Below are 14,985 nucleotides of genomic sequence, written 5' to 3' on the forward strand. Positions count from 1 at the left end.
TTTTGTTGGGAATACTTGGAATGCGATCATTATATAAATATTTGTTAAAATGTCCCCTTTTTTGTTCCATTCTAAGAACATCTGTGGTTAGAACTTATGGAATCATTAATAGTTTAATACCTAGACATTTCTTAAGCATGCATTGTTAGAACATCGTGCTGTAGTCTATTTTAATAATATAAACATTGAATACTGGCTTATCTGTGCTTGACATTAGGGTTACGATTGTTACCAATTGAGGTGGTACTTCAAATGTTATTTTACAAATCAGTATGACTAGGTAGGAGAATTGTTCTTTGTTATATTGTTCTTTGTATAATAGGTAAGCTAAGTCACATGACTTGCATCTCCTGCACAACTGTTTGATTCAGTTAGTAGTCCTCTTGATGCAATGAAAAGAGCATTAGGAACTTCTTCTATTACAAACTACTTCTTTAAGAAGGCTAAAATGAAATGCTGACAAAGACGACAGCAACAGTGCATCGACTACGACTGTGTGTTAAAAAGAGATAAATGCATTACTGTTCCTATTATATGTGTAACTAGAACTTCAGTATACAAATGTAATGTGAATTTGTATAATTATCGTTTAAGAAAATCAATATTTTAGTGGTGTTCCGGTGCTTTCAGATTTTGCACTGCACTGCTTTTTACCACAAGTTTATCAGTGTTTGTGGTCAAGCAAGTAGGAACACTGCAGACAACTGAGACACGTTGAGGAGATTTTGCACATTTTAATAATATGTCCAAGCAATATCTGAGCCACCCCTGTCTCATGGGGTGTCTTCCTTGTAAAGATAAGGTGCATGATTGATTCCCAGCTTCTCTTGTGCAAAGACAGACAAATGTTTGCCATTAACCTCAAATACTCTCAATTGGCATTCTCTGAAAGCATGTGCAAATTAGTGCTGCCTGGTCAGGAATGAGTATGCCACTATACCCAATACATTAGTTACACAACTTCACACCAATGCACAGTGTACAGGATTCACTGTAGGGATAGGACCCCTATACTTGTTCCATTCACTGTCAACTGTAATTGATAAGACCAGCAAAGATGCCATCAAAATAAACCAACAATGACATTCAGATAACCCCCTTTTCACTTGTATTTTAAGGGGTCAAAAAATAATTTCACTGTGATTAATTATATAGTTTAAAGTTAAGGAGCTGTTATATTTTCATCCAGTAAAATCAGTAATATACACTTCATTATTAAGTTTAGATAAGAAACGTGAGATACAAATGAGCCATCTGGTCCATCAAGGCTTGTCTGGTTCCAGTAGATGATTTGATCCCAGAAATCAACAATGTGACTTGGTCACCCTTTCCCTATGCTCACCACGCACCTTGTAAAAATGACTTCCTACCCTGGTCCTGGTCTCTGTGCTTAAAATACTGGCTATGGGTAACTATGTCAACACCTGTTTGGATTTTAAAAAACTTCAATCAATCTCCGCACTGCTTTGTTTTCATAACTGTCATACCTTTTAGCCCTAGGACTAGTCTGGCTGCTCTTCACTGGACTCTCTCCAAAGCCACAGTATCTTTTTTTTATAGCGTGGGGACCAGAATAGAAAGCAGTAGAGCGATCTCACATCATAACCTCCCTTGATTTGTACTTGCACTCTGTTTTGTTCAGGTAGAGAAATGTTTAGTTTAACCCTTTCATGCATGATGAACTCATATGGGGATGTTTTCAATAGTCTATGCATTAAAAACATGTTTGACTTTGCCCTTGATAAAGAAGGTCCCGTTTTTAGGGAGTGGGGTCAGTTTTCAATGCAAAGATAGTGCCCGGGAGTGAATTAGTGAATTATGTTGCATTATGTGCTGCATGCCTGTCTCATAAAACACAATGCTAGTTTTGATTAAACACATTTTTTGGTCCAGAAGCTGTTAAAACCTTGGCAGGTTGTATACTATTATACTAGTGATTATCCTTCAGAATCCGTAGCAGATACATTATTAGCAGTTGCAGACCACAACAGCAAAGGCAACACAATGCATTTGGAACAAATATTGTACACTGATACTGACAATGAACTGCAATGGATTACCAGTGTGTATGGGTTCAAATCAATGTGATACTTGTTGTCCGTTTTCCACGTCCATAAGCTACATAGGTCTCAAATGTGCAGTTTTGACAGAAACGACCAAGGGCAGGAAAATGACCAAGGAAGTAGAACACAATCTGAAAGCATGTTTTGCAAACATTGATTCATTTAACCTAGTGTTTTACCAGATAACGTGTTTTAAAATAAAAAAATACATGTTTCCTGTAACGTGTGTGATACCTATAAAATGAATGGAAGTGCGCAAGGTACGGTTGATGGAATTATGTTGTAAGCTACGATCATTTTAAAAAGCTTGCTTGCAAAATGCATGTTTGCCAGTTCTCCACCATTACCCCTAGTACTGAACTGTTGTACTGCCAATGTGGTTGAAGGTTTTGTTACACTAATTGTAGCTAACAAAATAGTTCCATAAATGTTCTCTGCTATGCAAATACATTCATTATCTAGGTCACAAATGTACAGTTTTGAAAGAAACACAACATGTTTTTTAATTTTAAAATATGGGAGCATCCTTTAATGAAAAGTAGGACTAGATATCATGTTTTAAAACTGCACCTATTGAGCTAATAGACACGCAAGACAGGTAAGATTTCTGAAGTTATTTTTTTGGCTACAGTTACTTTAAGGCTGATCTCTTGTGTGGTTGCAGGTAAACCAGGGGAAGGTGAAGGTGCTTGGCTCTGGTCTGGGATACCTGGAGCATATCTGCCAGCTCATTGAGAAGATCGGCCAGCTCCAGGAGCACAACCTCAAACTCCAAAAACAAATCTGCAGCCTACAGAAAGAGAGCAGGACGAAGCAAATGAAGGAGGTAGGAGTTGCCTTAACAGTCTCACTGCCATGAAAAATACATCAACCTACCTGTGATGGTAAAAAATAGCAACTTAACATTGTTCTGTTAAGAATTTTGATGTTATCAACAGTAATGGTTTGGCATCTTAGCCGATTAAATTGATTGTGTTACATAACAAACACTGTAGAAGCCCTATAGAAGTGCACAACATGGAAGATTTTGAGGAAATTACTTTAACTAGAGAGAGAGAGAGAGAGAGAGAGAGAGAGAGAGAGAGAGAGAAAGAATAAAAATGTTAACACTCTCTCTCTCTCTCTCTCTCTCTCTCTCTCTCTCTCTCTCTCTCTCTCTATATATATATATATATATATATATATATGTATATATATATATATATACTATTTCCAATATAGTGTGGGCCTGGTTCACCCAGCTTTTTTTCTTGATTTCTTAAGGGATGTGGTTTTGTTGGATTAAAAGAAGTTGTGTAAGCATGAAACAATTCCTCACAACTATCTACGTAAATTGAATACATATGAAAATGAATTGAATTTAAAAAAAAATGTTTTGAATGTTTAAAACTTTGCGAATAAGGCCTGCTTCCATGTTTATATTTTCATTTTGGTTTTGAAATAAGTAGTTTCTCCAACATTTAAGATTTGAGCAGCATTTTGAAATGCTAAGAACATTGTATCTCTCATGGCTCTCTCTGGTGTTCTGGAATACGCTCAAGACCTACAGGGAAGAAATGTTGAAATGAATATCTGTTTCAGAGCGCTGTTTTTCCACACACATGTCAAAGCCCTATCGCTGACTCACAATGAAAAACAGATGATGTCCAGAGCTTGGGATTGCCTCGTAAAGCTAATGCGTGCATCCAGGCAAAGCAAATGGCTCCTGAACAGACTGCTAATCCATCTGGACAGATGCATAGCGAAGATTGGATGAGCCCTGATATGTTTGTTAATAACAATTACTCCCCTCTTCTTAAAACAAAACGGCCTCCTTCACATGTCATCTGGAATGCATCCATTTCAAAAGTTACCTAAAAAACCTGTGCTTAGCCCAAAACTAACATACTAGCCATATACGCTAGTGAACACAATTAAAAAAGACCGTGAATATGAACAGTTAAAAAAAATAAATAAATGAAAAGCTAGTGATACTAATTGGGGTTAAGTCCATAAATAATGTGTTTGACTGCAAAGCCACAACTTAGCGGACTGTCGATGTTTATGTTAAACCGTTAAAGCTGACACTTGACAAAAGTTATAAAATATCTGGAAATACTACTGAAACAAACGTCACCGTTTTCATTATTCCTTTATGTGGCAGGTGTAATAATTCAAAAAGTATTGAAATCCATTGTCTAATTAGCACAAGCATTATCACCACTGGTCCCCTTTTTCTTTGATTGTATTATACTTACATTTGGAATATGCAGCTTCCTATGCTACTGGGCAGCAGTGTGGATTAGTGGTTCGGGGCTCTGGACTCTTGCCCGGAGAGTCGTGGGTTCAATCCCCGGTGGAGGACACTGCTGCTGTACCCTTGAGCAAGGTACTTTATCTAGATTGCTCCAGTAAAAACCCACCTGTATAAATGGGTAATTGTGTGTAAAAAAAAATGTAATTGAATGTAAAACATAATGTGATATCTTGTAACAATTGTAAGTCGCCCTGGATAAAGGCGTCTTCTAAGAAATAAATAATAATAATAATACTGGAAGTAATAAGATACTACAAGGAATCTTTTTTTTTTACGTGAAAAAAATCTGTAAATAACCCACATTTAAAAATAAAAAGCAAGCAAAGATATCTTTAACACAAAAAAATGGGACTTGTCTTCATGCTGCTAAAGAATATATTTCCAAACAGTTTGCAGTCCTCTAATAGGAGGCTGTGTGGTCCAGTGGTTAAAGAAAAGGGCTTATAACCAGGAGGTCCCCGGTTTAAATCCCACCTCAGCCACTGACTCATTGCGTGACCCTGAGCAAGTTACTTAACCTCCTTGTGCTCCGTCTTTTGGGTGAGACGTAGTTGTAAGTGACTCTGCTGCTGATGCATAGTTCACACACCCTAGTCTCTGTAAGTCGCCTTGATAAAGGCGTCTGCTAAATAAACAAATAATAATAATACAACAGGTCCTATTCTGATAGGCTAGTACCACTGGTATCTTGTTTTGGTTCCTGTTACTGCAAAGTTGATTACAGAGTAAGTAGATTCGAATGTCATTTTAATTCTGACTGGTTCTAGGCTTTATTATTATGCCTTCACCTGGCTTTGAGGTGGGGCTGGGAGTCGAAGGCACGCTGTCACATGATTTGAACGGAATGGGGAAGATTGTTCAGTCCCAGTACAAGCTCAAATCAGCCAGTTAAAGGCAGATTTAGAGATAAAATGATAACTCAGTATGGGAGCAACAGAACCCAGAACCACTCCAAATGATTGAAATAACCACAAAACAGAAAGGGAAAGGGAAAGGGCAAATAAAACAGTGAAGCTACTTACTCTTAAATCTGCTGGGAAGGGTTTTTTCTTTTGTATTGACTTTCTAATATATTTCTATATATGGTAGTCAGGATATATAATCTATTATAAATGTAATCGTTTTTTAGAATTATGTTTGTTAAAAATGAATATGCTAATGAACATTTTCAGGACAACATTTTGAAAGCATCTATGTGGTTCGTTAAAGTAGGGTACTGTTGAGTATGGTACTGTATGATATTAAAAGCTATTAAAAAAGCACAGTAGTGAAAGACAAACTAATTTAGTCCACACTTAAATCTTGTTAAGGTAGTCTGTGAAAAGATAAAACCTGTTTTTCTTGCAAGCTGAGATTTTCTTATGTTTTCGTGATTTCCTTTATGTGCCAGGTATAACAATTAGCACAAAAAAAGGCATTGCTCAACTAAAAAGAACAGATTACACAGAACTTCATTTCAGTACATTGTGTTTTTCAACCAGCTAAAGTTCCACTTTCTTATCAACCCTAAGTGTTTAATGTTAGCTTGGACAGAATTCCAGATTCCACTGCCAAACTCTGACAAAGAGGGAATTACATTTTAAAGGAAGCGGAGATGAAATGAGGGAATTTCATTTGGCAAAGACAGTGGGGCTGGTTAGTCATACTGTAGGCAGTGCTGGGGAAGTAAAAAAATAATCTGTTACAGTTACCAGTCACTTGAACAAAATTGTAATAAGTTACAGTTACACTCACTTCTCAGGCACAGTTTATATTTTACATAGATTTTTTTTTTTTTTTCAGTTTGGTCTGGGCTACAGAAATATTCTTTGAGGATCCAGCTATTGAAACAATTTGTTCTCTCATTTTCTAGCATAATGATATAAAACGCGCGTTTGGTAAGCGCTTTCTGATTTCCATGTTATGATTAGCCTTAGCCCTTTTTTTTAATGTAACTAACTTTTAAAAGTAACTACATTATTTTTTTCACAAAAGGCAATGAGTTACCACATTTAGTTACCTATGTGAGAAAGGAACCATTGCAGTTACAAGTTACTGAAAAGTGAAAGATTACAGTAATGGAAACATAAGAACAAGAAAAATGTACAAACAAGAGGAGGCCATTTGGCCTTTTTTAAGCTTGTCTGGTTCCAAGTAACTGATCAGAACTTTATCAAGCTGGGTCTTAAAGTATCAAAGAGATTCTGCCTCAACAACATGACTAGGAGGCCCATTCCACACCCTCACCACTCTCTGTGTGATGTGCTACTCCTCAAAACCGTCTGCAGGTCTGTGATGGGGTGCAGCCTATTTTGTGGTGGTTTTGTGTTTTTGTATTGTTTAGAGTGGATATGAGTGAGTTTGGGGTGTGGTTCAGTGAGTGAGTTTGTGTGAGGAATGTGTGGAATGTGCAGAATGTGCCTGGGCTAATGAGGTGCGAATTGCCCAATTAGCCCAGGCACCTGTATAAAAGGGAGTGAGTGAGTGAGTGAGTGAGTGGTTCTTTTTGGATAGTTTGTGTTTAAAGCCTCTTTTTGTGTTTGTCTTTTTGGTTGGCCATTGTGCCTTTTGTTTTGTGTATTTTGTTTAATTAAAAGTCTTTTATTTTCCCTGCACATCCTGACTCTGAGTCTCCTTACCTCAGTCAGCCTGTCACAAGGTCACATGAAACAAGTGACATGTCTGATACAGTTATAATTATGTGATAGCTCTGTTTTTATAGGGATTGTAGTTATCAAATAATTCCATACATTTTCCACGCCAAACATTGGCAAACATTTCATTTTAAAACAAGATATCTGGTACTATGCTAGGTTAAATAAATCTCTGTTTGCAGGCCTTGATTTCAGATAGCCTTGCACTTTCAGGATAATTTCATCTGGTGAGTGAAATTGTCCCCATCCCTTCAGTGCCTTCTTTCCTGTCAGTATCCAACCAGCTGCATCCCCATAATGACTGACATGTTTAGCAGCCAGTAAGATGCTTCATCCTAAAGACACTGCTGAGGTTAAATGGCCTAGGAAGTGTAAGGGTAACAGATTTACTGGAGGGCAACACAAGCACACTGAGAGCTTTCCTTTACCCAGTGTAGTACCAGATGTCATGTTTTAACATGAAATACATGTATGCAAAAGAAAAAAAAGAGTTCTCATTTTCTGTGCCTTATTCTCAGGTCATTTAATCTTAGCAGTATCTTTTAGGTCATAGCAGAAAGCATGTCAGACAATAGAATAAGCAGCTGGATAGTTAATAACAGGAAAGAAGCCATTGAAGGGGTGGGGACAATTACACTCTCCAGGTGAAATGACTACTTGAAAGCACTGCAGACAGAGATTCCTTTAACCATGTGTAGTACCAGATATTATGTTTTTAAATAAAAAGTACATATAACATGTGTTTCTTTCGTAACTGCACATTTGAGACCAATATATCGAATAGCAGTGCACAGCAGGTAAGATTTGTGGAATTATTTTGTCAGCTACAATTGCTTTAAAGCCAGTTAAAGTGTTTGGGGTCAGGTCACAGGGAGTCCTGTTTTAGTGACAAGTGAGTTGAGAAAGAGTGTTCTGTGAAATGTTGACAGCAATAGAAACCTTTCACTCCTCCACACAAGTGCTTGTTTAACTGAAGAATGTGAACTTCGCTGCAGGGATATATTTTCTCCTCTCAGTAAGAACAACGCTTTGAAATACAACAATATTTTTTTTGGGGGGGGGGGGGGGGGATAAGAATGTGGCAAAAGACAAGTTAATTTGTACAAATATAGCCTTTGGTAGTTTCATTAAAGGTGAAACAAAGTGACTGACTGGTCCCCTTTCAGTCTTTAACCCTTTCTCTTCTGTGTTCTCTCTCCTGATGTAGGAGTACTTATTGCAGTGCTGTTCCTGTGGAGTGGCCAGCTTGGCATTTCAGGAGCTGAAAAGACATTCGATTCACAGGAGTGAGTTCCACAACCCAACGCCGTCCAACGGCACCCTGTCTGACCTGTCAACAATACCAGAAATATCCAGAAGGCCTGACAGGTTGAGGAAGAAAGGTTAGTAAACAAGATACGCATGTTTCATTTTTGGTGTGGAAGTTGCTGAATTAGAAAATCAGTTTATTTAACCACAGAGCACTTGTACTACAAACAGCAGCAATGTTAATGTTCGCATCTGACCCCTGGGGATGCTTCAAGCTTAGGGGTTTTCTGTTTCCATGGCTATCCAATCCTTTTTTAGACTGTCTGCAAAAGGGCCCGATAACAATTGTACCAAATTGAGTGGTGTTTTTGTAAGCTTAGAGTTGGATTCAATAAAAAAATAGCATTCCTGTCGTAGACATACTATATATTAGTATTTTTAATTAGGGGCTTAGAACATGCATTTGTGTTTATGTAGTGCCTGTCCTCCTATATCTGATTGAAAAGCATCAAGAGGGAAATAAAATGAGGCGTGCGTTTAGATTGAGCCGCTAAATTGAATTCACCTGTGCCCTAATTAAACACAGACCACACAAGGTAAAAAGCGAGTGCCTTAACACCTCATACCATGCCTGACGCCTCGAATGTATAAGAAAAAAGCATTAGTTGAATTTCAAAGCTATTTGTTATTTAATTTATGGTAACAAAAATTAAATATCATAATATAAATTGATATGTACATTTGACCCTGTCTTATGTTATAAGCGTGTCTTCTCGTGAGCACTTGGGTGGAAAAGAGGACTGCAAAGACACATTACCGTATTAATATATATATATATATATATATATATATATATATATATATATATATATATATATATATATATATAAAAAATAGCATGATCCATATCCATAGTCTACCGTTCATGAGACGACAATAAAATGGGATTCTGTAATATTTGTATTGACCGAGAGTGGCTTCATATAATAAACTACTTAATGGATCACTTAGTTTGATTCAATATGGATCCTAAAACTGTAGTGATACTAAAAAAAATGCACACTGTTTACAATCCAGTTTGCTTACATCCCCCAGGTGGTTTCTGCTGTCAAGACACAAGCACCCTCCCCTTTGAAACCTGTTTGCCACTGCATCCTTCTTTCAGACAAACAGCAGGTTAGAAATGACATTTTCAAGCTCTGTTATAGCCTAGGAAGCAAAACAGAAATTTAAAAAAGAAAATGGCTCTTTTTTCCAAATGGTGTTTTTGATATACTGATTTACAGGAAACGCTAAAGAGAACTTTGCTGGCTTTTAAGATTAAAAAAAAAAAAAAAAAACTGGTTAAATATGTAAAACTATTAATTTAACACTGTAACCCTGACCCTTCACCTCAGCGATGCATTGCTCTGTATGTCTGGGGAATGGGAGGCGTCTTCACTGCTGTTGGCTGATGGCTGGTTACATGGTGGCCCCAGGGCACTGAGGTCTCGCAGCTCAGATTCTCTCAGGGCTAATGACAGGAAGCGACCTCTCACACCCCCTCTGTAGGTTCCAACTAAAAGTAAACTAGGTGGACAGCTTGGTTTCTACAAGAGACTGATCAAACAAAATTGACAGACAGGCTGTTTCAACACAATTAATAACCTCCATTGAAGAAAGTCAACTAGTCGACAAGAAAAGTGACCTCAGATACTGGTACTCCACTAATCGCATGCTTGAATTTCAGCAGCAACAGCATCTTGGTAGTGTTTTTGCATTTTTAAAGTTTTTACTAGTAGTGAACTAGCAATGTCAGTATTGTATTTATATTCAGCTATATACATAATAAATCCAAGCAGTGTGCAAATATAGTGCATAAATAGCAAAGTGTTACGAAAATGTATGCACACAAATAGAGCACCTGCTATTATCAGATACGTGATTTAAAATGGTGACTAGTCGACTGTTTTTACCTTGACTGTTGGAGTAGTCATTCTACCCTGAATGTGCAGTAAGTGAGTGTGGCATCTTCCTTTAAAAAAAATATCTTTGTTGTTTTACTAAGGATTTAATGATTCATTAAGTGTCATCAATGTGTCACAACATTTTCTTAAAGTAACTTGATACTGTACAATGATACTTTGCTGACAATCCCTACATATCTACTATGACCTCTCTAATGAGGCCGACATGCTGCCAGCAGCTCTTAAAACATATTTACATAGAGCTTGTATAAATACACACTCCCCATTCATTAAATGCTTACCTTTTCACAAAATAGTCCCTCATTATTGGTCATTTTATCTTATTACATATCATATATGTGTATTTTTTTAATGAAACATTCCATCTTTCAGTTCTACTTGAGGGCTATTTTCTTTAATAATACAAGAAAGATATTGGCATGAAAACTGGGTCAGGGGGTTAGCAGAGCTACCTGGGGCCTGTGATTCTTGCACATGTTTCATCAGATTGTCCAACAAAAAAAATGAATCTGTTTTTGTATTGACGGCGTCCGCTGCTCTTCTCTAAAATTGTGTGTGTTCCTCTCAAGAGACTGTATCTTCCTTCCCAGGGACTGACGGACAAGCAGAGCCGGGACATAATCCCCTGGCGCCTGTACTGAGGAGGAGTCAAAGGAGCTGGGTGGAGACTGCCCGGTGTGACAGTGAGCAGGCCCTGACCAGCACCCTCCCTCAGACCCAGCCCATGAGAGGGGTGAGTGATCCCCCTGACCGGAGAGGCTTTCAAGTCTGGGGTGATAAGCAAGTGGCGGCACGACTGAAATAACAAAAAGTACCTCGTTGTTTCACTGTACAGAGGAGAACCCTAGCATCCTGACAGTCCCTTAGTAGCATTGCATTTTACACCCTGTATTCCATGGAGTACGGCATTCTAGCTTAGTCTTTAGTGCACTTTGCCTCGGTGGCATTCAGTTTCAAAAACAAGACTTCCTCTATGCTGTGAAGTGAGACAAATAAAGCAAGCTACTACTACTGCTACTACTACTACTACTACTATTACTACTACTACTACTACTACTGCTACTGCTTGTAGCAGTAAGAGGTTATGCATGACACATTCAAGCTCAGTTGTAGCTCAGGATGTCCATTCCACAAGAGAATCAGAGTGACTATTCACAAGTGGGCTTACTGACATTGCGTGAAGGAAAATCATTTTCCTACATGGCACCCTATACCAGTACTATAGTTTTAGAATATATAGTTACACAAAAACAGTTAAACAGTGTAGCTACTGTTAATGTGACATTATTACTATCTGATACCAGCAATCTGATACAAGCCTTCAGATTTAAACCGATACAAAGAAATTCCAGATGGCTGTAACACATCAATATCAGTGTCTGAGAGAGAGAGAGAGAGAGAGAGAGAGAGAGAGAGAGAGAACAATTCAAGTCTGCAACGTACTGTTGTGTTCTACACTGCTGTTACGGATTCTGTCCCCCGTATATGAGATGAGATGAGGTTAAAAGCTCTAAAACACCACACATGCAGACGAGCTCACATGCGGCGTGCAAGGCCACCAGTTTGTGCCCAGCCCCCACCCTGTTACATATGTTTATGAATTTCTGAATGAAATGTTCTCTTTTTTTTGTTCATTATGATTTCATTGCATGAGATGTTTTTGGTGTATACTGGCACCTCTTTGTGCTATTTTGTGCTCCAAGACAGTATTTGAAAGCATTGGCATGTTGAATGGAGAGTAGTGTATATACTGGCAATCTGAAAAATGAGATTAAAAGTCAGGATAAACCTGTAACAAAACATGGGTAAAGCAGGAAAACAAATATTGTGTCATGCATGCATTTAATCCTGCACTCATTTTACTGCATTTAATCCTGTACTTTCCAGAATACTGTACTGTAATCTGCCACTAGTGTTATTCAATCTGTAGTATTTTGCATTTAATCGTATCCTGATGTAACTATCACTGACACTGTTATCTGATATTGATTCGTATTTTGTAATATACTTGTACTTACTAGAACTGAAGTCATTGGATTTTATCTTGCTCTTAATTGTATTAATACTTGTACTGTGATTCCTGAAATGTATTTTTTGTTTACAACTGTAAGTCGCCCTGGATAAGGGCGTCTGCTAAGAAATAAATAATAATAATTATAATACATCAAAAGAACAGAATAGGGTACAACCATATCATCCTGCCGACAGTGAAATGTAACTAATATGTTGCTCTCATTGTCTTTCTAGAGTGAAAATCACCATTGGGGAAAAGTCAAGGACTTGGTGAAGAAGACAAAGCTTAGAAACCAGAGCAGACTGGGGCTGTCATCCAATGCACTGAAGAGATCCTGCCCACAGCTCTACAGGTAAGAATCCTTGCACTGGGCCTTCATTACAGTCAAATCTGTATAGAAGAACCATCTGCCTATAGGAACTAGAGAAACCCTGTACCCCATTACAATCTAACCTTCATTATTCAAACTTTGGTTTCATCTGTTATACGAACAACCCCCTGGTGACATGTCACCCTTCTACGTCGTTGTCATAGAAACCATGCTAACTAGCCCTCTGTGTCAGGTATTTACAGTTTGTGTTACATATTTAAAGGTAAAGGCATTGTTTCTTGATTGGGAATGTCCTCTCAACATTTTACAGTATTAAGTAGGCATGCCAGTAAGGTAGTGGTGCACAACTGGCACTCTATTCCAGTCCGAGTCTTTGATCCAGTCAGTTCATAATTGATGCTTAGCAGATTCAGTTAACTAATTTAGGACCTGGTTGGAATAAAGACCTGAACTGGAATTGACCCTGTGCACCAGGCACCAATAGTTATACACTTAAAAGGCTTTGAAACAGGGCTAGAGTCAATGGTTAGTTCCAGGTATTTTGTAACCGGTGATGGCTGAATAAAATAACATTTGCAGTTAAGTTCAGTTTTGGGACTGAATAAAACTGAATTCTCCAGTTAAATCCAATTACTGTCCTGTATATTCAGTGTCAGCTTTCAAAATATTGTGCGCTGGGTGCAGTAGTTGGAAAGGTTTGTGCTTTAATGGTCTGAAACTCTACAGAGAGGGAAGCGTGAGGAAGTTTTTACAGTATTCGTGGCAGATGCCTAGTCCAAGCCAACACCCAGTGCTAGCGCAGATTGAGAGCATTATGCAAACAAAAGAAGGTCTAATAATAGACAAAGGCTTTTCTGATTCAGTGAGAGCTGGATGTCTTCCAGCTGAGAATGCAGTGGATACAGTTTCAAACAGCATTTGACATTTCTACATGATGCACTTACCTGTCAAACAATCCTGTTCACCAGTGTGTCAGCTATCAGATTATAAACATACAAGTTAGAAAAAGGGAGAGGCCGTGTAAAGATATGATTTCTATAAAAAGGCAAAGTTACAAAAAAAAGTCTGACAAAAGTAGTCCACCTTTTGAAAATTGGTGAGCACATAATAAAGATGGGAGGGGAAAGTTAGTCCTAATTCTGTCTTGCTTAAATTGGGCGTCTTTATTCCACCAGACAGCGCAACTCACATATCCACTAAGGCTATTTTTGTTGTGTGTTTAACAACGTGCAGGTGAATTCTACAACCGTAGGTGTGTGCCAAGTATCCATTATAAAAAAAAACACATATACAAATACATTCTATCAGTCTCAATTTGTCAGTGATGACTCTTAATCTTAAGAGAAACAGATCTATTCCATGCGAGATATTGGAAGGACCAGTGCACCACTGATATTGCAATATAAAGAAGTGAAATAAATACATATAATAACTGGGGAGCAATTTTTTCAGTGGGCTCATCCAGTTGATATTCCCTGTGATACACGGCCGGTTGATACAGGAAACACACACTCATTAACACCAGCAACAGAGCGCGAGCCCAGAGCGAGCTGCCAGACGGAAAGGAGTTCCAACGTACCTCACACAGTTAGTGTCTTCGGCCCTCAGTGTTTATGTAGCCTCCCACCCCTCAGGTGGGCATTCAGCTCTAATAACACACACTAACCCATGCATTATTCTCTATGTTCAGTCAGAATTCTTCATTTAAGTACTATCTGTTCATTTTGTTAATTTACTAGCTGTTCGGTTTTAATCCTTCCCTCTTCCTGTGATGTCATCGGAGTACGATCCGAATATTAGTATATCATATCCTAGTATGTGTATAAATAAGAGTACGGGTAATGGGTCCTCTGCACACCCCTATAACATGACCTCAGTTTTAGACTCCTACACCTCAGACATTGGCCCGCCTTGAAGGGACAGGGGCAGATACTCTACTGGTTACATCTGGTTACATCTGCCTAGCAGTGAAAACCCCAGTCTGAAAATGTCAGGAAGTATAAATAAGAACAGAGTTTTAATAACTGATAAAAAGGAAAACAAAGATAAGCTTTTCAGAGTACACATTTTTTCTCCTGTGTACTTTTATTTACTTTATTTTCTTTAATGAAAAAGTGAAGTTGGTCATGACCAAGCCTCAGAACACCACCACATATATTTTGGCAGAGCATGCGGTGTTTCCAGTGTAAGCTGGTGAAAAGCAAAGTGGGATAATAATAAAAAAACTGGATATTTTAAAAGCTGCTGATTAATAGACATTGTTGTTTTGTCTCATGCAGGCCCGATCTGGGATCCGCTGACCTGCCAAGGAGAGACAGGAACTCCATGATCACACTGGGGCATAACGTGAAACACGACTACCTCTGGCCTCACTAGTGAGTTTTGACACTTTTAATGCTACTTCAAAACCACATTTGTCAACATGAAGCAGTT

The 14,985-nt window shown here is 38.2% G+C and overlaps 1 protein-coding gene across 2 annotated transcripts in view; it reads left to right on the forward strand.

Annotated features, from left to right (window-relative positions):
• Positions 1–14,985, forward strand: part of LOC117416185 (uncharacterized) — a 46,047-nt gene that overhangs the window by 28,934 nt on the left and 2,128 nt on the right. The window contains exons 3-8 of one of the 2 annotated variants that reach the window (XM_034027260.3): positions 2,728–2,889; positions 8,200–8,374; positions 9,336–9,416; positions 10,798–10,940; positions 12,455–12,573; positions 14,832–14,927. In XM_034027260.3, the coding sequence (XP_033883151.3) occupies positions 2,728–2,889; positions 8,200–8,374; positions 9,336–9,416; positions 10,798–10,940; positions 12,455–12,573; positions 14,832–14,927 (776 nt within the window). The remainder of the gene's footprint in view (positions 1–2,727; positions 2,890–8,199; positions 8,375–9,335; positions 9,417–10,797; positions 10,941–12,454; positions 12,574–14,831; positions 14,928–14,985) is intronic. The other variant, XM_034027261.3, reaches the window with a different exon arrangement.

Source organism: Acipenser ruthenus, chromosome 7 (genome assembly GCF_902713425.1).
Source record: "Acipenser ruthenus chromosome 7, fAciRut3.2 maternal haplotype, whole genome shotgun sequence".
In the NCBI taxonomy this organism is placed as follows: Eukaryota; Metazoa; Chordata; class Actinopteri; order Acipenseriformes; family Acipenseridae; genus Acipenser; species Acipenser ruthenus.